The sequence below is a fragment of the Antechinus flavipes genome, chromosome X (genome assembly GCF_016432865.1).
Source record: "Antechinus flavipes isolate AdamAnt ecotype Samford, QLD, Australia chromosome X, AdamAnt_v2, whole genome shotgun sequence".
NCBI lineage: Eukaryota > Metazoa > Chordata > Mammalia > Dasyuromorphia > Dasyuridae > Antechinus > Antechinus flavipes.
The window spans coordinates 84,575,170-84,600,390 of record NC_067404.1 but is presented as its reverse complement, the minus strand read 5'-3'; the positions used below and the strand labels follow the sequence as shown (position 1 = coordinate 84,600,390).

The following is a 25,221-nucleotide window of genomic DNA, read 5'->3' as shown; positions in this document are numbered from 1 at the left end:
CGGCTTTGGATTGTTTTGTGATCTTTCCATCGATAGTTGTAGTTGTTGTGTAGTTTGTTTTCTGGGCTCCGCTTCCTTCCCTCTGCATCGTTTCACGTAAGTCTCCCCATGCACGTAAGTCATTTCTTACGGCACAGAAATATTCCATGACATCCCAGGGTCGCCATTTGTTTAGCCATTGCCCTGTCTGTGGGTGTGCATTTTGTTTTTAATTCTCTACTATTGCAAAAAGCACCCCTCAAACATTTCGCTCTTCCTAGGGACTTTCATCTTCCCAATAGTCTCCTTGGGGTGTGATCCCAATAGCAGACTCTGGGTCAAACAGGCAGGGACATTTTGAATCACCTTTTGCATAATTCCAAATTGCTTTCGGTTTGTAAACATTTATTAAGCACCTGCTGCATGCCCATGGTAGTACCAAGTGCTGAGGATACAAAGAAAGGCAAAAGGCAGTCACTGTCCTCTAGAAGCTCACGATCTAATGGGGAAATAATAAGCCAAGTGACATATTCGAGACCAGATGTACGGAATAAATAGGAAATGAATAATAGGGAGGAGACTAGCAGAGGGAAGGCCCTGGATTGAAGAGGGCTTGGGGAAGGCTTCCTAGAGAAAGGAGGATTTGAGTTGGAACTTAAAGGAAGCCAGGGGGCTCAATAGGTGGAGCCAAGGAGGGAAAGTGTTCCAGGCATGTGGGGTGGCCAGAGAGAGTGCTGGTCAAAATGGAGAGAGTGAGCTCTAGCGTCAAAGGCTGCTGACTCTGGTTTTTAAGGGGTTGTGTTGGTTCCCAGCTTCACCGGCTATGGGTTAGCCTCTTCCCACAGCCTCCAAAGTTTGTCATCTTTGCCAATTTGCTGGTTGTGATGGGAGGTCAAACCTGCTGGCCTTTTGATTTGCATTTCTCTTCCTCTTTGTGATTTGCTCTCCTTCCGTAGTTGTTAATCATTTGCTATTCTTCTTGGGAGAAATGTTTATTTCTGTCTCTCGATTACTTCTCTGTTGGGGAATGGGCGGCCCTGGTTTTTGCTATTTGTCTCACCCTGGTTAGCTCCCATTTTAAGAGTTGTACCAATGGAGAATGAGATTCTTGTTACATTTCTTTTTTGAGTGATGTGACTCTTCTTCCAGAATAGCTTTCTGACTTTGTGAGTAGATTTAGAACTAGAAGGCTCCATATAAACGTGGTGCTAGGCTCATAGACACCCTCCCCCAACTCCAGGCCAACTGATCCCCATCCATTGTAAAGATGGGTGATCGGAACAGTGAGTAACAGAGCCAGCGTTTGAACCCAGGCCCTTTGTCTCCAGATCTTTCCACCTTGGAATACTTGCCATCCGTTTGATTCATGATTGTTTTCCTTCTGTCTTCAGCTCACTGTGGGAGCCTATCCTCTGGCTTGCTTTCACATTTGAGACCTTCTGTTTTAGTGGCTCCCATGGCACCCCCCTCCCTGGCTCCTTTCTCAAAATCGGTGGAGTTTGTATTTCTCCTTTCCCATTAGAGCTGTATGACATGTTGCAAAGGCTACTGGGTGACGGCTTCCTGAGCTTTGTCTCCTTGGGGTGGTGTGGGGGGCTTCTCTGACCACACAGGAAATATCCGAATCAAGCTTCTCGGTTGTCCATTTAGATATGTTGTTGTCTTCTCGATACCAGATTGAACAATTTTCTTTCTGTGCTTGTTTGAAGATGGGGGATGAGGGCTCTGGAGCTTGCTTCTTTGGGGGTGTCTTCCATCACCCTCATAGCCAAGGTCTTGAGTTTCCCAAGGTCCTCAGCTGCTGCTCCATTTTTGACTGTCTCTCTTCCACTCCTCTTCTCCCTTTTCCTCCTCCCCCTACCTCTTCCCCTTCTCCCTCCCCCTTTCCTCCCTTCCCTTCTCCTTGCCCCTCCCCTTCTTTCTTCCCCTCCCTTTCTTCCTCTTCTTCTTCCTCCTCCACCTTCTCTTCTCCTTCTTGCCTTGGGATCCTGTTTCAGACTTTGTCCTTTTCTGCTTTTGTGTTCAGCTGCCCTCGGTATTCTGAGGGGTTAGCTGGGCATTGCAGAGGAGGATGCTGGGAAGCCTGTGTCCTAGGCTTTGCCGAGGGTCGGGCGTGCAAGAAGTTCTTTGTGGGGCCAGGCTGGGGGGGGCGCTGTTTGCATTTCACCTTTCCCCTCTGTGGACATTACCCCGCTCGCGGAGTTCCGGCATCTTGACTTGGCCTGAATCCTCGTTGGCACTTTGGTGCCCTGCTGCCCTCGTCCTGGGGCCCGGCCCAGCCCCCACTCTCATGACCACAAACTTGGCCTCCGGCCCAAGAGCGTGTTTTCTATGAGCTCTTTCCCTTGAAAAAAAGGCAAGAAAAGGGCTCAGTTCTGACCCCCCATCCGAGGGAGGGCACCAGAAGCACAGATTGACCCAATCTCGGCCTCTTCGGCCCGGGTTTCCTCTTGCTTCGTCCTGAACTGCTTGACCTTAGTCAAGTCCTTTGACAGATGACAGAATGGCACCAGAGACCTTCAGAGCCCCTTTCAGCTCTGGATTGATGGGGAGCCCAGTGTGATTCTTTGTACACACGCGCCGTTTCTTATCCGAGGAGAGCAAGCGTAGCGGCCCGGCCCCACGCAGACTCGGTATGATGGCAGCCAAGAGTATGATGCCGGCGTGGTAGGCACCGGGCTCGCCTCTTATGGCTGGCATCCTTTTCAGTTGGGTCCATTGGAGGTCTCCTTGGCAGAGGTACCGGAGCGGTTGTCCATTTCCTTTTCTGTCTCATTTGACAGATGAGAAAACCGAGGCAAAGTGGGTGAAGTGACTTGCTCAGAGTCACACAGCTAGGGAATGTCTGAGGCCAGATTTGAATTCACCTCATCCCGCCTCCAGGCCCAGCGCTCTGTCGGCCGTATCCTTTGGTTGCCCTGGGCTCACTTCTGCTGCTTCCCAAATGGACCAGAGAGAGTTGTATGGGGTGGTAGGAAAAGGGGAGGTGCAGAGAGAGTTTGGGGAAAACCTCCATGAGAAAGCAGAATTGGGCAGGCGCAGCCCAGTCCTCCGCCCACTGCTGTGTGAGCACTCGGTCCTGACAGACTGTTCTGGAAACCTTTTTAAAGAACGCTGAATGGATCGAAGGGTTTCCTGGGTGCCGAGTGCCCTTCCAGGCAGGCGCTGAGGACTCAGGAGGGTGAAGGCATGGGCCCTGCCCTCCTGGAACTCTCAGTCTGCTGCTTGGCACTGAGATGGGGCCCTACCCGGCTTGAGTCCTGTCCTGGAAGCTTTTTGTCTATGTCTGTATACCCAGCATACAGTAGGCACCTCAGGTCTCTGATCTACCTCTTTCTTTATGGGTAAGGTAGGAGCCAACTGGGTCCTCCCCTACCTTTATAGAGATGAGGGTCCCCACGCGTGGAACACTGCGTGTACCATCAGGCTTTTGTCCATACTTGGATTGGTTCTGCTGCATTTCAAAAAGGTTTGTTAGGATGTTTGGCCCTCTGGGAGGGGGAGGGAGACAGGGAGAAATTTAGATGATGTTAAAAAAGAGAGAGCGATCGAATCTCCATTTTAAAATAATACAGTGTCCATCCGCGTGTCCCACTCCGTCTGTGTGTCCCCTGCGAATGTCTGTCCGTGTGTCCCTGCCCATCTGTGTGTCCCTGTATGTCCACGTGTCCCCTCCAAATGTCCGTCCATGTGTCCGTGTGTCCCCTCCAAGTGTCTGTCCGTGTGTCCCTGCCCATCTGTGTGTCCCTCTATGTCCACGTGTCCCCTCCAAGTGTCTGTCCGTGTGTCTGTGTCCATCTGTGTGTCCCCTCTGAGCGTCTATCCGTGTGTTCCCTCTGACCATCCGTCCATGTGTCCGTGTCCGTCCGTGTGTCCCCTCTGAATGTCCATCTGTGTGTCCCTGTCCATCTGTGTAAGGGAAGAAAATCCTCCGGCAGGGCCCTTTCAGCTGTGCTGCTCTCGAAGCCCTCCCCCGGCCTTGTCTGAGCTTTTCTTCCTTTCCTACTAGCCTGACTTGACCTTTCTGGGCCCATACCCAAACCTATTGAGCGACAGAATGGGGGGTGGAGTCGGTGACCCTTTCTACATTTTTCTGCTGCTGTCCAGGCTTGGCCTCTGGAGATCTGGGAACCCTTGACCCCCGAAGTTGGAAGGAACCCAACCCGTTCTCATTGTAACATCCCTAACAAGTAGTCGGCCAGTGTCTACTTAGAGTTCTCGTGAGGGAGAACCCCCCCCATCCTGAAAGACCCCAGCCTCAGTCTAGCTCCCCTTGCTCCTGGTTCAGCCCTGTGAACCCGGAAAGGGCAAGCCCACTCCCTTCTTCCCTGTGCCCACTCTTCCGGCCGGCCCTCACGTGCTGAGGGGGCTCAGCCCTTCCCTGCCCGGCTCGCCCTCAGCCGAACTGCTCTGCGTTCGGCTTTCCCGGGAAGTGGGGGCCTGGAACAGTTCAGAGCTTCGCCGATAAGAGCTGGCAGGGCAGAGGGTAACGACGGGGCTGCGCTTCCGAAGCTTGGGCGCCTCAAAATCTGTGCCCAAGACGGAGAGGTGCCTGTCCTTTCCCACCCCAAGATGGGGATCAGAAGAGGAGAAACAGAGGGCAGAAGGGGAATTATCTCAGGTCTCTAGCTGAGGGATCCAAGAGAGGGAAGGTACCTTAGCTAAATTCACAAAGCTGTTAAATCTCAAAGTCTGGTTTTGAATCCAGAGCCATCCCGACTTCCTGGCTATTTTTCTTATAAAGCGGTATTTTTGGACCCAAGAGTAAGATTTGGCAGATCTTCCTAACACACTTGCGATGTGTGATGCTTAATATTTTAACCTACAACGTCTTTCTGGATCTTAATTGTGTCTTTAGCTACTGTGACTGTAACTTTTCCTCTTAACTTGGTGGTATCTTAGAGGCAACATTGTCTTGACATCAAGGGGACCCAGATTCAAATCCTGCTTCTCACTTCTTGTTTAGCTGTTTTCCGGTTGTATCTGGCTGTCTTTGACCCCAATTGGATTTTTCTGGGGAAAAAACTACTGGAGTGCTTTGCCATTTCCTTCTCCATCTCATTTTACAGATGAGGAAACTGAGGCAAACAGGGTAAAGTGACTTGCCCAGAGTCACGCAGCTAGGAAGCGTCCGAGGCCAGATTTAAACTCGGGAAGGCTTAGCGCTCTATCCATTGTACCATTAAATGACTTCTCCTGGCTGGCAGCTTCTTCATCGGCTTGGTTTTTCTTGCGTGGATAGTTAACTAGGTCAAATTTTGGAGCGATCACGATCTCATTTAGGAAGCTTTGCCGAGTTTGGGGGCTTGGTGCTGTCTGGGGTGTCATCCCTGAAGGGGAACACCTGGAGGAGATCACCTAAAAGATCCCTCTTCCATCACCAAGGATCCATCTTCTTCCACATGGAAGAAGTACCTTTTTGTACTCTGTGTGAGTGGCCAACAGCTGTGACGAGCAGTGCTCTCTTGGTCTTCGGCCTCCCCCGCCACCACATCTTGAAGGAGTTGGCCGTCTGTCTGGAGGAGAACCTTTTGGGGAATGACATTCTTTGAAGAATAATGGCTGCCTCCTGGTTCCAAAGTGGTTGAATCAGTCTGGCCGTGTAGATGATTGTCTCCCTGGGGCTCCTCCAACACGGACCATTCCCCACTCTGTCCCCTCCAACACGGACTATTTCCCACTTTGTTGCCTCGTCCGGTCCCAGAGATGAGAGCTCTGGGTTGTTTATGTTGAGTTTTTCCTTAGTGATTTGCAGTGTATTTTCATGTTGTGGGGTGAGTTTGTGAGTCTTCTCTTCAGAACTGTCTCTTCCCCATCTTCCACTTTTCATCCTTGGAGAACAGCTACACCTCTAGAATTGTGTTAACTCCCCCTGTATCTTGGCTATCACAACCTTCTCAGAGTGATCTTTGCATCAGAGCTATTTCTCCCCCACCCCCCAATTCATTTCTCCTTATCTGAGCTGCTAAAAAACTTTGCAACTTCCTGCAGTTGAAATGATCTACTTTACCTTTTGTAATGTCCTTTACCCCTTATTTGGCTAAGGAGTATCTTCTATCCATAATTGGGAAGAGTTCTTCCATCTCCTCTGATTTTTAAAAGGGATGTGGCCTTTGAACATCCTTTGGAACTTATTGTAGTATATGGTAGAGGATGATGGTTTATCCTTTTCCCCTCACTCAAACTGCTTTTCCTTTTTTTCCTGGCAATTCTTTTCCAATGGGGGGTTCTTCCCCAAGTCATTTATGTTCTCGGGCTTATCAAGCCTTAGATTATGGTGTTCCTTTGTTTCTGATCGACTTTTCTAATTTTTGAATCGGTCTCGAAGCATCTTGATTATTGTTTTGGAGCACCGAATGCTCTCATAGTAAACAGACAGCAGACGTAAACAGAGCAGAGGCTCACGTTCTCCCAGAGGTCCTCAAACTTTTTAACCAGGGGGCCAGTTCACCGTCCCTCGGACTGTTGGAGGGCCAGACTATAGGAAAAACAAAAACTTTGTTTTGTGGGCCTTTAAATAAAGAAACTTCCTGGCCCTGGGGGAGGGGGATAAACGTCCTCAGCTGCCACATCTGGCCCGCGGGCCGTAGTTTGAGGACCCCTGCTCTATACCTTTGGTTCAGCCGAGGAACTGCAAAGAGGGCTGATAAAGCATGTTTCCCGCCTCTCAGGAGAGAGCGATGAGACGATATTATAGGGATGGCCATTTTTGGACTCAGTCAAGTGTTTTCTTTTGCTTGATTTTTCTTACTTAAAGCAAAGGAGAGCTCTATTGACGTGGATGTGGAGAGGGGACGGCAGTCATCGGGACTAGTCAACAGTGCGACCAAGTACCGAGGGAATGTTAAACACGTGGCTGCTATAGCCTAACAGACCTTAGAGGCCTGTCTTCTTCAGCCTTTGCCCAGTATCCTTTAGATGGTGAACGCAAAACTTTGAATAGATGGATAAATAAGTAAAATAAGCCTCACGAGAGGCTTTTGGGTGCCCTCTGCAGGGGGGAGAAAGAATCAAAACTGACTTTCAAGTCTTAGGTACATTTAGCCCTCACCACCTTGGAAGGGAAGGCCCACTTCTCTAACCGTTTTCTGAAAGCTAAGGAAAGGGACATGTAAGGGTGGGAGCAGTCTGCCCGGGATGGGGACTATCTGGAGTTTTTGAAGATTCTTCTCTTGAGCCTTGCCTTTTAGCACAACGTCATTGCAGATGAATCACTCCCAGTTGAAGGTTAGGCGGGAGCTCCTCAACTGAACAGTGAAATGGATTTTGAGACAGGAATTTCCTTGCACTTCTATCAGGGTCTGAAAAATGCTGTTGAAACTGGAGTTGGAGCTTGGAAAATATATCTGCTGTGAATTCCTGCGGGAATGGGGCCTCTCAGCTCTTATTTTCACTCCTACCAGTACAAAAAGCAAATAAAGCAGCCTGACATCCATTCCCTGTGATCCAAACATTGGTTGTCCGGTTGACTTCGCTGTAGTGTGTTTCACGTAGAAGTGCTATTTTGCCTTATAAATTTAGGTTGAATTCATTAAGAAACTCTCTCAAGTTTGCGGCAAAAACTCATTTCTAAAGCTGATCACTTTGATGATAGCAATCGAAGGCAATTTTCCTCGTTCAGAAGAATGGCCATTTCAGTCTCAATCTTACAAAATCCTGTCAGAACCTTTGCTTTTCTTGTCGTGATGTGTTGGGGGGTGCACGGATAACAGGAAAGAAAGTGTTACAGTACGATGGTACCTACGGCACCGTTGCGCTACAGCCGCAGCACCGAGATTCGTACAGGGATGAGAGCACCGTGTCCGGAATCGGTCAGAGTCAGAGGCGACATGAAAATGTCCCGGTGTGGCTGCGTGCCAGCGTGATGCGGATTCAAACACGGCAAAACCATTCTTAGCTCGCTGGCCGTGGGACAACGGGCGGCTCTATTATTGCTGACTCCTGGGCTAGACTTGGAGATGCTCACGCTCTATGAGTTCGAGATGGGGATGGGATGGAATTAGTCCAGAACAGAAGGTCCAAGGTGTGAGTGGAGATGCCCGACGGTGTTGCTAATGGGAAAGGAAGCCTAGAACTTCTCTTCTAGGGCTGGCCTTTTGGGCCCTTTGAGCTGATCCTTTCCCCTCTTGATTCGTGGTAATTTGTGCCCCACAGATGGTAAGCCTTCCGAGAATAGGGCCCGTATTGGATCTCCGACTGCAGCAGCAGCTTCACTGCTGGATCTTTCCCACAGATGGGGCTGAATTCAGTGCAATTCTCGTGTGTTGTTTTTGTCTGATCTTTGGGGTAGGAGAACTTCCCCCGGATTCCTCTAATGAGTGCCAGTGATTGCTCTAAGGCAGGTGAAAAGGTGGGCCCTGGCTGGCTGTGGAGAGCCTGGGGGAGGGCCAGACCTTTGGCTGTAAAGGCACACCCTGGGAGGGAGTAGATCCGAGCTCCTAGGGAGCTAGTCCGAGCCCCCAGGGAGCTGAGGGAGCAGGTCTGAGCCCCCAGGGAGCTGAGGGAGCAGGTCTGAGCCCCCAGGGAGCTGAGGGAGCAGGTCTGAGCCCCCAGGGAGCTGAGGGAGCAGGTCTGAGCCCCCAGGGAGCTGAGGGAGCAGGTCTGAGCCCCCAGGGAGCTGAGGGAGCAGGTCTGAGCCCCCAGGGAGCTGAGGGAGCAGGTCTGAGCCCCCAGGGAGCTGAGGGAGCAGGTCTGAGCCCCCAGGGAGCTGAGGGAGCAGGTCTGAGCCCCCAGGGAGCTGAGGGAGCAGGTCTGAGCCCCCAGGGAGCAGGTTTGAGTGGCCCCATGAATGACATCAGAGCAAGTGGCTTCCTCTGTTCCACCTCTGTTGGTGAAATTTTTCTTTAAGGATCAAGCCCCGGTATTGGGAACGTGGAAGTGAAGGGCGGGAGGCCGGCTTATCCTGCTGCTCACTTTCATTTGTGGAGAGGACAATGTTTTAGGGCTTGGTGAACTTGGCTGGGCCAGCCAAGAGACCTGGTGGGTCTGGTTCGGGCCTTCTGCGTTCCCTCAACTTGCAACCAGAATTTGGGAACGGGATTGTAGCGTGCTGAAGCTAGGAAGCCTTTGGCTCGTCTATTACAGCTCCCTGTTGTACAGCTTGGGGAAACTGAGGCTTGGGGAGCTCAAATGTCTTGATTAAAATCACGTAGGTGGTAAGGAGCTGAGCTTCATTTGGACCCTCTGCTCCTAATCTACTAAGCCACGCTGCCCGTGAGAATCGGTTGGTTTGGCTCAGAGGGAAGAACTGACTAATTCCCCCTGGGAGAAGGTTGAGAAGGATGGAAATAAAGGCATTACACCCTAGTGGTGGGCAGCTGGCGGGGGGCTGCAGTGAATAGAGTGTTGGGCCTTCCGTCAGGAAGACGAGTTCGAATCTGGCTTCATCCACTTAACTGGCTGTGCAACCCTGGGCAGGTCACTGTTCGCCTCAGTTTCCTCATCAGTAAAATGAGCTGGAGCAGGAAATGGCAGACCACTCCAGTATCTCTGCCGAGAAAATGGGGTCACAGAGAGTTAGCAGTTCAGAATGACTGAACTGATAGCCACTGGACTCTGATAGAAGGCTGCATTCACCAGTAGCAGGAGTGTCCCAAGTTCAAGCAAATCGTGGGAGGGGGCAGAATCAGAACCCAAACCTGACTGGGCTCTGGGCGTCGCCGACCTCAAGGGGGGTGTGATTGATCGGCTCTGTCCGAAGCCTAAGAGAAGAGGCAGAGAGGAGTTTGGGAAAAAAATCCTTCGGGGTCAAATGCCACTTCTGCTGTTTAATAGCTGTGAAACTGTAGACAGGGTTAGCTTCTAGGAGCCTCAGTTTCCTTACCTGTAAAATGGGGCTAATCCTACCTATGAGACCTGTCTAGTGGGGCATTTGTGAAGAGCACCTTTCGGGAACAGCAATGACTTGAATTTTTCTCTCAGTCTGTGGCCCCTTCGTAGAGTGACCTTTGGCAGTCTCAGAGTTTGTCCCTTCTCAGGCTACAGGAGCATTTAGAACCTAGAACCATGTAACAGTAGAGACTGAAAAGAGGGAACAGCTTTTTTTAAGCACTGCGTGTGCTAGGCTCAGTGCTATTTGCATATATGTTTCCATTTGAGCCTCACAGCTACCTGTGATGTGAGAGAAATGAAAATCAGTCCCATTTTATAGCCGTGGAAACTGGGACACATAGAGCTAAGTGACTTGGCTAGGGTCTCACAGCTATTCAGTATTTGAGTCCTGATTTGAACTGTGGCACCCTCTAGTGGCTTGGCATGGCAAGCCTGGCTTTACAGCTGTAGGTGTTGAGCTAAAGGCTTCCTGGGAAAGGGACCACTTCCTAGGAAATCACTTGGTCGTCCTCAGTTTCCTTTATAAAGCAGAGAACTGAACGCTTAAAGACTAAAAAGCAGCAGCGCTGGGGGTCTTCTGGGTAAGGAGGCCAGAAAAGTGGATTCAGATCTGAACTTGGACACTTCCCAGCTGTGTGACCTTGAACAAGTCACTTTGCTCTGTGTGCTTCAGTTTCCTCATCTGTAAAATGGGAGTGATAGTAGCAAGGCCCTCTCAGGGTGCTCGTGAGGATCAAGCGAGCTAGTAATCGTAAAGAGCTCGCCAAGCAGCGGGTGCGATGGAAATGTTAGCTATTCTTGATTCCTGGTGTATGAACTTTGAAAAGGTGATGAGCTCTCGTGGGCAGAGATGCCGGAGTCTGGAAGATCTGGGCCCGATTCGTACCGTGGGCCCTCATTAGCTTCTTTAAACCTCAGTTTCCTTGTCTGTCAAATAACAGTCACCTCCAGATGAATGAAAGTCTCAGGCTTTCCCAGCATGCTCTTTCCCTAGCACCTGAGCAGGCGGGAGGGTTGGGGTGCGGTGCTACTGCTGGGCTGGAACAATGAGTCTTCCTCCACGGCCCCCCAAAATTCATTTTCCTTAACGGTTTTGTAGACAAGGAATGGGCTGATTTTCTGTCTCCAGTGACTCCACGTGGCGCAGCCGGCTCGGGGTGTGAATTTCGATCTCGGTCGCCCGGCGGCCGGGGGCCCCGGCAGCGGTGGAGCCCGGCGTTTCTAGGGAGAAGTGAAGGCCGGTCGGGGGTTGGCACCAGCAGGTTCCACTCTGGCACCTCTGGGAGCCATTTGCCACATGCCGGCCCAGCCCAGTGTGCTTTTGCATCGGCCCGGCGCCCGTGAGACCACATGGTGACTGTCGGACGCCTCGCTGCAAGGCTCCCGGCTTTAGGGTCCGAGACGCGGATTTCAATCCTATTTCTGCCCTTTGGCCTCGAATGCCAAGTGGAGCACTCTGTATGTGATCTCTAGGAGGGGAAAGACTTTAGATTGCAGAAGATTTTGCTTTGAGTCCCGGAGGCAACAGGAGGCGACAGGAAGCCCCTGGAGTTGAAGGAGTGGGAAATCTCTGTTTAAGGAAAGTCTCTCTGTGAGAGAATGGAGGATGGACTGGATCAGGAAGAGGATGGAGCCCAGCTCCCTCCCCCACCAGCAGCTGCTGCTCTGGGCCAGGGAGCAAGGGCTGAGGGCATGGGCCAGGCTGGGGGCAGGGGCAGGGGAGAGCAGAAAGACATTAAGTGGAAGTGAGAGGTCGAGGCAACCATTTGGATACAGAGGATGAGAAAAGGGAGCCAGGAGTCCAGGGTCCCACAGACCTTTGCTAAGCCTTTTACTTTCCTGGGGTGCCTGTCTCCCTTCCATAAAGTGAGGGGATTAGCCGCTGAGGCTCTGCGTGGCGGTGGGTCTGCTCCAACATGGTGTCTTTTGGGCCCTGTGGCCGAGCAGGTTCAAATGTAACGGGGGCATTTTTGACAAAATAAATATACAACTGAGCTTCCATAAGTGTATTTGAAAACCAAGTCAGTCTGTGTGGAAGGGATCCTGGTGGGGGCCGGTGGGGGCTTGTGCTGGGTCCCGGCGGCCCAGTGTGACCAACGGGGCCGGAGCTGGAGGCCGGGAGCATCTCGGCTTAGGAGCGGACACATCTTAGTTGTGTGGGGGTCACCCTGCCGGCGTCTTTTACCTGCAGGAAATGGGGTGGTCCTTCTCAGCCCCAATGAAATGAGCTTCTTCTGGAGCTGGGGGGTCCTGGATCTCGAGGGGCCTTGAGGGCTCCTCATTGTACCTTGTCTCTGCCTCTGCCTCAGGGGAACTGGCTTTAGATGAGGGCCACATTTGGGCTGCTCGGCCACCCTTTCTTTTCTTGCAAGATCTGTATGGCCTTGGGCTGTTGGTCCATGCTGGGTTTCTTTCCTTCCTTCCTTCCTCCCTTCCTTCCTTCCTTCCTTCCTTCCTTCCTTCCTTCCCTCCCTCCCTCCCTCCTTTGTTTCCTTCCTTTCCTCCTTCCTTCCTTCCTTCCCTCCTTCCCTCTTTCCTTTCCTCCTTCCTTCCTCCCTCCCTCCCTTCCTGACTTCCTCCCTCCCTCCCTTCCTTCCTTCCTTCCTCCCTCCCTCTCTTTTTTCCTCCTTCTCTCCCTCCCTCCCTTCCTTCCTCCCTTCCTCCCTCCCTCCCTTCCTCCCTCCCTCCCTCCCTTCCTCCCTTCCTCCCTTCCTTCCTTCCTCCGTTCCTTCCTTCCTTCTTCCCTTCCTCCCTCCCTTCCTTCCTTCCCTCCTTTCTTCCTTCCTTCCCTCCTTCCCTCCTTCTCTCCCTCATTTACTCATTCATCATTCATTCAACAGGCTTTTATGAAGTGAATTGTCAGGGGCCCTGAATGCCAGACAGAGCACTTTATATTTATTCCCAGAGGTAACGGGATTTAGGGGAGGACACGGAATGTGTGTGTGTGTGTGTGTGTGTGTGTGTGTGTGTGATGATGTGATTGTGTCTGTGCTTTGGGGAGAATCTCTTTGGTGGCTGACTGGAGCGGGGTGAGACCTGAAGCAGGCAAACCCCTCCCTTCCCAGCAGGCTATTGTAATAGCCCAGGCGGGAGGTGATGAGGGAGGGCCCGCTGGAGGGGCTAGCAGTGTCCGAGGGGGGAAGGGGGCGTATCCCAGAGATGCTGTGAAGGTGGAAGCGATAGGCCTTGGCAACAGCTTAGATACGGGGAGGGCTTGTGGGAGGGAGACTGAGGAATCCAGGGTGACTGAGCCTCCACAATCACAGGGCAGGGGGAGGGGTTGCCAGAAACCCATTGGATGAGGGGCTTGAAAAGGAAGTGCATTTTGTGTGTGAGAGAGTAGGTAGGGAACGTATCCCTTTACCCTTTGCAACACTGGAGTAGGGACCGTGTGCAAAGGTTACTCTCCCCTCTCATTTGGGGAGATGCCTGGGCTTTATCTCATCTCCATAGCAACCCCCGGGCCCTTTCCACCCACTGGGCTGTGGGGGAGGTTTTTTTTCCCTTTTTTGTTCTCAGGTTTTCCTCTCCCTCTGTCCCTCCAACCCATTCTCCAACCCCAGCCAGATCCTTGTGTGGCCGAGGAGGGAAGCGGGGGCTTTGTCTTGTTTCGGGGGCCCTAGCTTTCAGGCTCCCTCCAAAACGCAGGGCTAGGCTTACAGGGTGGAGTTGTCCTCCAAGTGAGGAGCCCCAGAAGCCTCCAGAAAGGTTTGTAACAAAGGCCTGAGCCCCAAGCCCCGGCCCAGGAAAAAGCTACGGAAACAGCCGTCCTTGCTCGGGCAATTCCCTCCGCTTGGCTGCCGGGGCTTGGCTGCCGTGAAGGAGGCCCCGCTTAGACCTCCTTTCTGTCACAACAGGGCCTCAACCTTGGAGAGCTCCAAGGCCCACACGGATGCTCCTTTTCTCCCCCATCTTAGCGGAGGAACTAAGGCCCAGAAGTGAGCTGGCGTGGGGGAGGAAAGGGGGGAAGAAGGCCCCGAGGGGGTGTGTGAGGCTGTAGATGGGGCTGGGTGGGTTGGGCTCAGACCTCCTCCCTTCCTCTATAGCTCCTTACCTTGGGACTCTTTCATGGGACAGATTATCGTAGAACAAGTTCTCTCCGGTTAGAGAACTCATCCTGAAGCTGCGTGGGACCTGTGGTCTCACGCTTGGGCCTCTGGGTGTGAGGTAGGCCCAGTCCTGGGCAGGGGCTTTAGCTCGACCATTTTGAGGAGCTCCCATCACTCCCCTCTTCCCTACTACAAATAACCAGATGAGTCTTATGAGGAATGACATTTGGCTTGGGCTCTTCTGTTATTGTTTCCCATGGTTCCCACTGGTTCCCCACTAGGGGGGATCCCACTGGGGCCGATGGCAAGGTGACTCGCTGCCTGCACACCTGTGAGTCCTAGTTCCCAATCATGTCCTTGGCATGTTCATCCCCGACCTGGGGTGGAGGCTGGGAACCCACCGGGGAGCTCACTGAGCACATTCTCTGGGAAGAGAAACACCAGGGTCTCTGATGGCTGTGTACACGTGGGTAGGGCAGCGGTGTAGACCAAAATGACCTGAAGAGGGAGTCGGGGGAAAGCCGGTCATTCCTGGAGGCGAGGAAGGAAGCTGAACGAGAAAATTAGCTCCAAAGGTTGAGAGGAGCAGACAGGAGATACTCGGGCAAAGTAGATCCGGCCTCAACACAGCAAAACGGCCAGGCCCGATTGTGGCCGGCCTTCTGGCTTAACAGTGGGGCACTGAGCCCCTGGCCCCAGGGGGGCCGGAGCAGAGAACTGGCAGGCTGGACCTCAGGGGATGGGGTTCCTGCTCACGGTGGGGGCCTGCCCAGGTAGTGGCTTTGGGGCAGATGGGACCAAGAAGGGAGAAGCTTCTCTATTCAGGGACAGGAGCTCTATGTAAAGGGCGGCCAATGTTGCTGGGCACTCAGAGGGCACAGGGAGGACGGAGGCGAACGGTTCTCTAGAAGTGCTTCGTCGTGTCTGTTTTGGGTTTGGATTCCTGAGTTTGGAGCAAGTAGCTCTAAAGAATACCACCAAGATGCCCGTGTTTGTTCTCAATCATGACCAAGGGTCAAGCTGTTTGGAACCTCTGGTCCTCCTCCCCCCATTCCTTCCTCCCTCCTTCCCTCCCCCCATCTTTCTTCCTCTTCCCTCCCTCCCTCCTTCCTTCCTTCCTTCCTCCCTCCCTCTTTCCTTTCTTCCTTCCTCCCTCCTTCCTTCCTTCCTTCCTCCCTTCCCTCTTCCCTTCCCTTCTTCCTTTCTTCCTTCCTTCCTTCCTTCCTCCCTCCTTCCCTCTTCCCTTCCTTTCTTCCTTCCTTCCTTCCTTCCTCCCTCCCTCTTCCCTTTCTTCCTTCCTCCCTCCCTCCTTCCCTCTTCCTTCCTTCCTTCCTTCTTCCTTCCTTCCTTCCTTCCTTCCTTCCTTCTTCCTTCCTTCCTTCCTTCCTTCCTTCCTTCCTTCCTTCCTTCCTCCTCCCTTCCTTCCTTCCTCCCTTCCTTCCTTCCTTCCTTCCTTCCCTCTTCCCTTCCCTTCTTCCTTTCTTCCTTCCTTCCTTCCTTCCTTCCTTCCTTCCTCCCTCCTTCCCTCTTCCCTTCCTTTCTTCCTTCCTTCCTTCCTTCCTTCCTCCCTCTTCCCTTTCTTCCTTCCTCCCTCCCTCCCTTCCTTCTTCCTTCCTTCCTTCCTTCCTTCCTCCCTTCCTTCCTTCCTTCCTTCCTTCCTTCCTTCCTTCCTTCCTTCCTTCCTTCCTTCCTTCCTTCCTTCCTTCCTTCCTTCTTCTCTCTTCCTTCCTTCCTGTGAAGGCACTGGTGAGCCCAACACATATATGACCTATGAGGGCAGAGGGCAGTCTCGTCCACGACTGGGTGAGGCTCTGTGTCTGGAGGATGGATGCCTCAGGGTCTGACTAACTGGGTGCCAGGGCTGATGGGGCAGGTACTATTCTTAACTTGAGCTAAACTATGCCCATGGGTGCCTGATGATGCCATCGTGGCTGTTGGATCCCGCAGTCCTAAGGGAAAAACAAAGTGGCAGCCAGAACCAGTGGCGGGGGGTGGGGCCTGGAAGCCAAGGCTCTTTCCAGGATGTGTTCTAGCAGAGCAGGCGTGTGGAGGGTTTGAGAAGAAAGATAGTTGGGTCCTTCAGGGTCCTGAGAAGATGAAGAGCCTAAGGCACATTTTGGGACCCAGGTGTTATTGGTTACAAATGCTTTATAAGGAAAGCCACTGAATTCTAGGATGAGAATGAGAGGAAGAGGAGCTACCCAGAAGGCTGTGGAGGAAGAGGTGTCCTCCAGGGTGTGCTAGACTCAGTCCAACTCCAGGCAGGAACTCATCACTGAGAAATTAGGATGACTTTGTGAGGTAATTCCCCCCTTCCTTTTCCCCCAGTGTACCCCCTTCCTCTTTTAAAGCTCCCAAGTCCTGCCTCTTTTTCTCATTCTGTTTAGAAACAGATTTTTTCTGGGGAAATTTTGACTTCTTCCCTTCAGCGTGTTTCCAGGTTGGCTGTTTTTCTGGAGAAACACATGGCTTTTTCTGCAATTTTCTTCAACCCTTTGACCTTGTTTTAATATCCGTTGCTGTCTCATGAACTCGTTCGATCCTGTTTGCTCCGTTCCTGTTTTGGGAACGTTTGCCACCTGGAGAGGACCTCTTGGACCACCCTGTGGATCCTTCTTCTGCTCTGTTCCCATTTTTTGTTCCTTATTTTCCTCTAGTGCTCAGAATTCATTTTTAAAAAAATAATTATAACTTTTTATTGACAGAATAATGGGTAATTTTTTCCAGCATTATCCCTTGCACTCACTTCTGTTCTGACTTTTCCCTCTCTCCCTCCACCCCCTCCCCCAGATGGCAAGCAGTCCTTTACATGTTAAATAGGTTACAGTATATCCTAGATACAGTATATGTGTGCAGAACCAAACAGTTTTCTTGTTGCACAGGGAGAATTGGATTCAGAAGGTAGAAATAACCCAGGAAGAAAAACAAAAGTGCAAGCAGTTTATATTCATTTCCCAGTGTTCTTTCTTTGGGTGTAGCTGCTTCTGTCCATCTTTGATCAATTAAGGCTTCCTTTATCGAAGAAATCCACTTCCATCAGAATACGTCCTCATACAGTATCATTGTTGAAGTATATAATAATCTCCTGGTTCTGCTCATTTCACTTAGCATCAGTTCATGTAAGTCTCTCCAGGCCTCTCTGTATTCATCCCGCTGGTCATTTCTTACAGAACAATAATATTCCATAGCGTTCATATGCCACAATTTACCCAGCCATTCTCCAATTGCTGGGCATCCTTTCATTTTCCAGCTTCTAGCCACCACAAACAGGGCGGCCACAAACATTTTGGCACATACAGGTCCCTTTCCCTTCTTTAGTATCTCTTTGGGGTATAAGCCCAGTAGAAACACTGCTGGATCAAAGGGGATGCACAGTTTGATAACTCTTTGGGAATAGTTCCAAATCGTTTCTCCAGAATGGCTGGATGTGTTCACAATTCCACCAACAATGCATCGGAATTCATTTTTAGAGAGATTAAAGAGGCTTTGGGGGGGAGGCGCTTCCTGCAGATGTCCTAGGATTTCTGTGGGACTTTGTGCCTGAGCCATGTGCTTTAAGGCTTTGCTTCTGGCTCCAGTTTTCACACACTTCTCTAGGTGTGCCTCAAGTTTTTTTCTTTCTTTCAGCTTCTTGTCTGAGGCTATGGGAGCCAGCCTCTGGGTACCTGTGCATGGAAGGCCTGGGCTTTCCTTGCTGCCGGTGCCATGTAGTCCCAGGATCCCAGGAGATAGCTCAGGCTGGGAAAAGCCAGCTTCCAGCGCTCCCAAAGGCACCTGACCCTTTTGCTCCAATGCCAATCGTGGCTCTCCCCAGGCCCAGCTTTCCTGGCCTAGGCCTAGGTTTGAGCAGCAGTAGTTGCTGCTGGCTCCATCCTCTGGTTCAGAACAAAACCATGGGCTTCCCTTGCTCTGGGCTGGACTAGAAGCTCAAAGCCATACCCTACTCCGGGTTTGGGATACAAGCCCCCCACGACTGCTGCAGCTGCTGGCTTTTGGACTCTCTCTTACTACACGAGCCAGGGCCACCCGAAACAGCTCCCTGCCCTCCCCCAGCCATCTTCCCCCATCATGACACAGGACTCCTTTCTCTCCATCCAAGTACATGTCCCTAAGCTCACCCTGGCCTTCCCTAACCCAGCACCGGACACTTACTTCCCCCATCCCGGCTCAGGTCCCCTTCTCGATGCACTTTGGATCTGGGGCCCAGAAGTGGCCCCATCGCAACCGCCAGGCTCAGTCCTGGGCCGCCTTTGTTTATCCCCGGGTGCGCCGTACTTATCGCCCCTCCCCACCAACATTTACTAACCGATCACCTCTCAGTCACTGACCTGGACCGCACAGAGAACTCACTGGGACTTTTTCTGGTTTTGTTTCCCAACAGGCCTCAGTCTGGTGTCGCTTCTAGAGCTGTTTGGAGGAACTGTGCCCGGGAGCTGAGCTGCCACGCCTCTCACTGCTCCGCCATCTTGGCCCCGCCCCCTGCGCCAGGCCCATTTCAGGTTCATTTTACTCACTCCGTTCCCATTGTCGGGTGCCGTCTGCCCAGTCCTGCCTCCTTTTCTTGCCATTGGTTCCCATTAAGAAAAAGCTTTCGGACAGAGCGGCCCAGAACTGGGTTGGCTCGGAAGGATCCCAGGTCATTCTGCTGGAGCTGTGACATCAGAGTCAGACCTGAATTCACTGAATCCTCACCACAACCTTTGGAGGGAGGGCTGGCTTTAGCTCTACTTTACAGTTGGGAAAACTGAGGCTAAGAGAAATAAAACTGCCTTTCCCAAGAGTCCCAGGATTCACACTCATCTGATCGTAACATAGTGACTTCCCCATCACTGTAAATATGTGAGCAGAGACTTGATGGAGCCCCACCCACAGAGATTATAAAAAAGATGTCTTGACCGTGACTTGGTCTGACCCTGCAGAAAAGAGGGCCTAAAACGGCCATGTCCCTCACCCTGCTGCTTGCTGGGTACTCAGAGGAGTTGAAAGCAGAGGGAGCAGCCGTGCCCTCCCCCCATTCCCATCACTACAGGAGGTGAGAGCAGAAGGAGAGGTCACAGAACCCCCTCCCCCCCCCTGCCATGCACAGCACCGCCCCCTTCCCAGATCGCCACTGGATCTCTTTTCGGGGGAGCAAAGAGCCGGCGGGAACGTGGGGACCCCAGTTGCCGTGGCTGTAACGTCATGGGCCGATGCCCCCTGAGAGGCCGGGCAGCTTTGGGAATGGGGAAGGGCCGGATGCAGAGCGAGGGAAGGAGGAGGAGGAGAAAGCAACAGGGGAGAGAGGAAGTGGCCTCCTGGGACATGATGGGGCCCAGCTGGGTCCCGGGGAGCACAGAACTCTCTGCCTCCAAAAGAGTGGGGGCCTCCAGGGGGCAGCGATCCACTTGCCGGCAGCTCCGGCCCACGGGCTGCCTTCTAAGGATTCTTTATCCACAGGGGAGGCTTGCTCACCGGCCCGGGGACCATTTGGCGATCAATTTCAGACCAAAGCAAAATGCTTTTTATCCAAAATGTTTTAAACAGGAACTCCCGCTCGGTCCTTTGGCCAGTAGGTCTGGGCCATACTCTCAGGGTGTGCCTGACTCTGTGGGAGCGCCCACCTCCCCGAGGCTCCTTCTAAAAGCTGCTCCCTGAAGGGGCGATGGCCACTCTCCTGCCTCCGGCCCCAGTGCCCACCCTGGGGCTCTGTGCAGAGTAAGCACCCAGTGTGGACTCTTTCATTCATTCTTTAATCTGCAGCCACAAGGGAACTTCGACATCTTGTACGGTATCTTCATATGGCACAGGAGGAAACTGAGGCACTGAGAGGAGAAGGGCCCCGGACAGCTAAGCGGCGCGGTGGCCAGAGCTCCGGGCCGACAGTTAGGAACGCAAACTAGCGTGCCAATCTTGCCTCGCATACTCCTTAGCTGGGTGGCTCCCAGAAAACCACTTAACTTCCCTGTGCCTCAGTTTCCTTGTCTGTAAATTGGGGATGATAAAAGCCTCTCCCTCCCATGGTTGTTAGTTGGGAGATAACATATCAAGTATTTGGCGAACTCTGAAGTGCTAAAGGAACCGCTCAAGGCTGCCAAGACTGGCAGTGATGTGGCCTTCTGAGTTCCCAGTTCTTTCTCAATGAGTCAAAGGTCTGTCTGTCTCCTCTCCCTTGTCCTGGAGGATATTTGGGGGGAGGGGGAGCCAAGTGCTTTGCAAACCTTAAAGCTGGGGGGTGGGGTGGGTTGGGGAATTATATATATTATATATAATATGCAATTTATATAATACTATGTATTATATAGCATGTTATACATAATATATTTGGGGGGAGAGAAAGGACAAAAAGGAAAGAAGGGAGAAAGAGAAAGACAGACAGAAGAGAGAGGAAGGAAAAAAGAAAAAGAAGAGACAGTGTGTGTGTGTGTGTGTTGTGTGTGTGTGTGTGTGTGTGAAAGAGAGCGAGAGAGACAGAGAGAAAGAGAGAGAGAGAGAAGGAACTAGATTGTGTGTGTGTGCCAGAAAGAAACAGATTGTGTGAGAGAAAAAGAAAGAGATTGTGTGTATATGAAAGAGAAGAAGGGGGAGACAGATTGTGTGTGTGTGAGAGAGACTGAAAGAGAGATAAAGAGCATGTGTCTGTGTGTATGTGTGAAGAGAAAGAAAGAAACAGATTGTATGTGACTGTGTGTGAAAGAAACAGATTGTGTGTATGTGTGAGAGAGAAACAGATTGTGTGTGTGAGAGTGTGTGTCTGAGAAACAGATTGTGTATATGATAAACAGATTGTGTATGTGGATGTGAGAAAGAAACAGATTTAGTGTGTGTATGTGAGAGAAAGAAACAGATTGTATGTGAGTGTGTGAGAGAGAAACAGATTTTGTGTGTGTGTGTGTGAGAAAGAAACAGATTGTGTGTATGAGAGAAACAGATTGTGTGTTTGTGAGTGTGTGTGTGAGAAAGAAATAGATTGTGTGTGTGAGAGAAAGAAACAGATTGCATGTTTGTGTGTGAGAGAGAAAGAAACAGATTGTGTGTGTGAGTGTGTGTGTGAGAAAGAAACAGATTGTGTGTGTATGTGAGAAAGAAAGAAACAGATTATGTGTGTGTAAGTGTGTGTGTGAGAGAAAGAAACAGATTGTGTGGTGTGTGAGAAAGAAACAGATTGTGTGTGAGAGAGAGAGAAAGGGGGAGAAACAGATTGTGTGTATGTGTATGTCAGAGAGACAGAAACAGATTGTGTGAGTGTGTGTGTGAGAGAAAGAAACAGATTGTGATTATGTATGTGTCAGAAAGAGAGACAGAAACGATTGTGTGTGTATGAAAGAGAAAAAGGGGGAGACAGATTGTGTTTGTGTATGAGAGAAAAACAGATTTTGTGTGTGTGTGTGTGTGTGTGAGAGACTGAAAGAGAGATAGAGTAAGTGTGTGTGTGTATGTGTGTGAAAAACACAGAAACAGGTTGTATGCATGTAAGAGAAAGGGGGGAGACACAGATTTGTGTGACTGTGTGTGAGAGAGAAAGAAACAGATTGTGTTTGTGTGTATGAGAGAGAGAGAGAAAGGGAGATACAGAGAGAGTAAATGTGTGTGTGAGAGAGAAAGAAACAGATTGTGTATGTGTGTGAGAGAGAGTAAAAGAGAGATACAGAGAAAGTGTGTGTAAGAGAAAAAAAGAAACAGATTGTGTGTGTGTGTGTGTGTGAGAGAGAAAGAAACAGATTGTGTGAGGAAGAAACAGATTGTGTGAGGGTGTATGTGTGTGTGTGTGTGTTTGTGTGTGTGTGTGTGTGTGAGAGAGAGAGAGAGAGAGAGAGAAAGAGAGACAGAGAGAAATAGATTGTGTGCATGTGTGCCAGAAAGAAACAGATTGTGTGTGTGTAAGAGAAAGAAACAGATTACGTGTGAGAGAAAGAGATTGTGTGTATGTGTGTGTCAGAAAGAGAGACAGAAACAGATTGTGTGTGTATGAAAGAGAAGAAGGGGGAGAGAGATTGTGTGTGTGTGAGAGAGAAAAACAGATTGTGTGTGTGAGTGTGTGTGAGAAGCATTGTGTGAGAAAGAAACAGACTGTGTGTGTGTGTGAGAGAGAGAGAAAAATAGATTATGTGTGTGTAAATGTGTGAGAAAGAAACAGATTGTGTGTGTGAGAGAAACAGATTGTGTGTGTGTGAAAGAGAAACAGATTGTGTGTGTGTAAGAAAGAAACAGATTGTGTGTGTGAGTATGTCTGTGAGAGAGAAAGAAACAGATTGTGTGTTTGTGAGTGTGTGTGAGAAAAAAAGAAACAGATTGTGTGTGTGAGAGAGAAAGAAACAGATTATGTGAGTATGTGTGTGAGAGAAAGAAACAGATTGTGTGTTTGTAAGTGTGTGTGAGAAAAAAAGAAACAGGTTGTGTGTATGAGTGTGTGTGTGAGAGAAAGAAACAGACTGTGTGTATGAGTGTGTGAGAAAAAAGAAACAGATTGTGTGAGAGAGAGAAAGAAACAGATTGTGTGTGAGTATGTGAGAGAGAAAGAAACATTGTGGGTTTCTGAGTGTGGGTGTGAGAGAAACAGATTGTGTATGTGAATGTGAATGTGAGAAAAAGAAACAGATTGTGTGTTTGTGAGTGTGTGTGAGAAAAAGAAACAGATGGTGTGTGAGAGAGAAACAGTTTGTGTGTGTGTCTGTGAGAGAGAAAGAAATAGATTATGTGTGTGTAAATGTGTGTGAGAGAGAAACAGATTGTGTGTGTGAGAGAAACTGATTGTGTGTGTGAGTGTGTGTCTGTGAGAGAGAAACAGATTGTGTGTGTGAGTGTGTGTCTGTGAGAGAGAAACAGATTGTGTGTTGGTAAGTGTGTGAAAAAAAGAAACAAATTGTGTGTGTGAGTGTGTGTCTGTGAGAGAGAAAGAAACATTGTGTGTTTGTGAGTGTGTGAAAAAAAGAAACAGATTGTGTGTGTATGAGAGAGAAACAGATTGTGTGTGTGTGTGTGTGTGTGAGAAAGAAACAGACTGTGTGTGTGAGTGTGTGTCTGTGAGAGAGAAAGAAACAGATTGCGTGTTTGTGAGTGTGTGTGAGAAAAAAGAAACAGATTGTGTGAGAGAGAAAGAAACAGATTGTGTGTGAGTATGTGAGAGAGAAAGAAACATTGTGGGTTTCTGAGTGTGTGTGTGAGAGAAACAGATTGTGTATGTGAGTGTGTATTGAGAAAAAGAAACAGATTGTTTGCTTGTGAGTGTGTGTGAGAGAGAAACAGTTTGTGTGTGTGTCTGTGAGAGAGAAAGAAATAGATTATGTGTGTGAGAGAGAAAGAAATAGATTATGTGTGTGAGAGAAAGAAACTGATTGTGTGTGTGTGAAAGAAAGAAACAGATTGTGTGTGTGAGTGTGTGTCTGTGAGAGAGAAAAAAACAGATTGTGTGTTGGTGAGTATGTGAAAAAAAGAAACAGATTGTGTGTGTATGAGAGAGAAACAGATTGTGTGTATGTGTGTGTGAGAAAGAAACAGATTGTGTGTGTGTGAGAGAGAGAGAAAAAGAAATAGATTATGTGTGTGTAAATGTGTGAGAGAGAAAGAAACAGATTGTGTGTGTAAGAAAGAAACAGATTGTATGTTTGTGAATGTGTGAAAGAGAAAGAAACAGATTGTGTGTGTATGAGAGAGAAACAGATTGTGTGTGTGTGTGTGTGTGTGGGGGGGGGGGGGCGTGTGAGAAAGAAACAGATTATGTGTGTGTGTCTGTGAGAGAGAAAGAAATAGATTATGTGTGTGTAAATGTGTGTGAGAAAGAAACAGATTGTGTGTGAGAGAGAAACAGATTGTGTGTGTGTAAGAAAGAAACATATTGTGTGTGAGTGTGTCTGTGAGAGAGAAAGAAACAGATTGTGTGTTTGTGAGTGTGTGAAAAAAAGAAACAGATTGTGTGTGTATGAGAAACAAATTATGTGTGTGTGTGAGAAAGAAACAGATTGTGTGGGTGTGTGTGTGAGAGAGAGAGAAATAGATTATGTGTGTGTAAATGTGAGAGAGAGAAAGAAACAGATTGTGTGAGAGAAACAGATTGTGTGTGTGTGTGTGTGAAAGAGAAACAGATTGTGTGTGTGTAAGAAAGAAACAGATTGTGTGTGTGAGTGTGTCTGTGAGAGAAAGAAACAGATTGTGTGTTTGTGAGTGTGTGTGAGAAAAAGAAACAGATTGTGTATGAGAGAGAAACAGTTTGTGTGTGTGAGAGAGAAAGAAATAGATTATGTGTGTGTAAATGTGTGTGAGAGAGAAAGAAACAGATGTGTGTGTGAGAGAGAAACAGATTGTGTGTGTGTAAGAAAGAAACAGATTGTGTGTATGAGTGTGTGTCTGTGAGAGAGAAAGAAACAGATTGTGTGTTTGTGAGTGTGTGAAAAAAAGAAACAGATTGTGTGTGTATGAGAGAAACAGATTGTGTGTATGTGTGTGAGAAAGAAAGAGATTGTGTGTATATGTGTGAGAGAGAGAAAGAAATAGATTATGTGTGTGTAAATGTGTGAGAAAGAAACAGATTGTGTGTGAGAGAGAAACAGATTGTGTGTGTAAGAAAGAAACAGATTGTGTGTGTGAGTGTGTGTCTGTGTGAGAGAGAAACATTGTGTGTTTGTGAGTGTGTGAAAAAAGAAACAAATTGTGTGTGTATGAGAAAGAAACAGATTGTGTGTGTGAGAAAGAAACAGATTGTGTGTGTGTGAGAGAGAGAGAGAGAAAGAAATAGATTATATGTGTGTAAATGTGTGTGTGAGAGAAAGAAACAGATTGTGTGTGTGAAACAGATTGTGTGTGTGTGAAAGAGAAACAGATTGTGTGTGTGTAGGAAAGAAACAGATTGTATGTGAGTGTGTGAAAGAGAAAGAAACAGATTGTGTGTGTGGGTGTGTGTGGGTGTGAGAAAGAAACAGATTATGTGTGTGTGTCTGCGAGAGAGAAAGAAATAGATTATGTGTGTGTAAATGTGTGTGAGAGAGAAAGAAACAGATTGTGTGTGAGAGAGAAACAGATTGTGTGTAAGAAAGAAACAGATTGTGTGTGTGAGTGTGTGTCTGTGAGAGAGAAAGATACTGATTGTGTTTGAGTGTGTGAAAAAAAGAAACAGATTGTGTGTGTGTGTGAGAGAAAGAGACTGTGTTTGTGAGAGAGAGAGAGAGAGAGAGAGAGAGAGAGAGAGAGAGAGAGAAAGAAATAGATTATGTGTGCGTAAATGTGTGAGAAAGAAACAGATTGTGTGTGTGAGAGAGAAACAGATTGTGTGTGTGTGTGAAAGAGAAACAGATTGTGTGTGTGGGTGTGTGTGGGTGTGAGAAAGAAACAGATTATGTGTGTGTCTGCGAGAGAGAAAGAAATAGATTATGTGTGTGTAAATGTGTGTGAG

General features: G+C 49.5%; 1 protein-coding gene across 7 annotated transcripts in view; it reads left to right on the top strand.

Moving 5' to 3' along the window:
• The window catches only part of LOC127543076 (Krueppel-like factor 8), a 61,357-nt gene that overhangs the window by 13,535 nt on the left and 22,601 nt on the right, over positions 1 to 25,221 (top strand). For 6 of the 7 annotated variants that reach the window (XM_051969075.1, XM_051969082.1, XM_051969080.1 and 3 more), the window contains exon 2: positions 18,241 to 18,358. In XM_051969075.1, coding sequence (XP_051825035.1) covers positions 18,241 to 18,358 — 118 coding nt within the window. Of the gene's footprint in view, positions 1 to 18,240; positions 18,892 to 25,221 lie in introns of all 7 variants that reach the window. The other variant, XM_051969081.1, reaches the window with a different exon arrangement.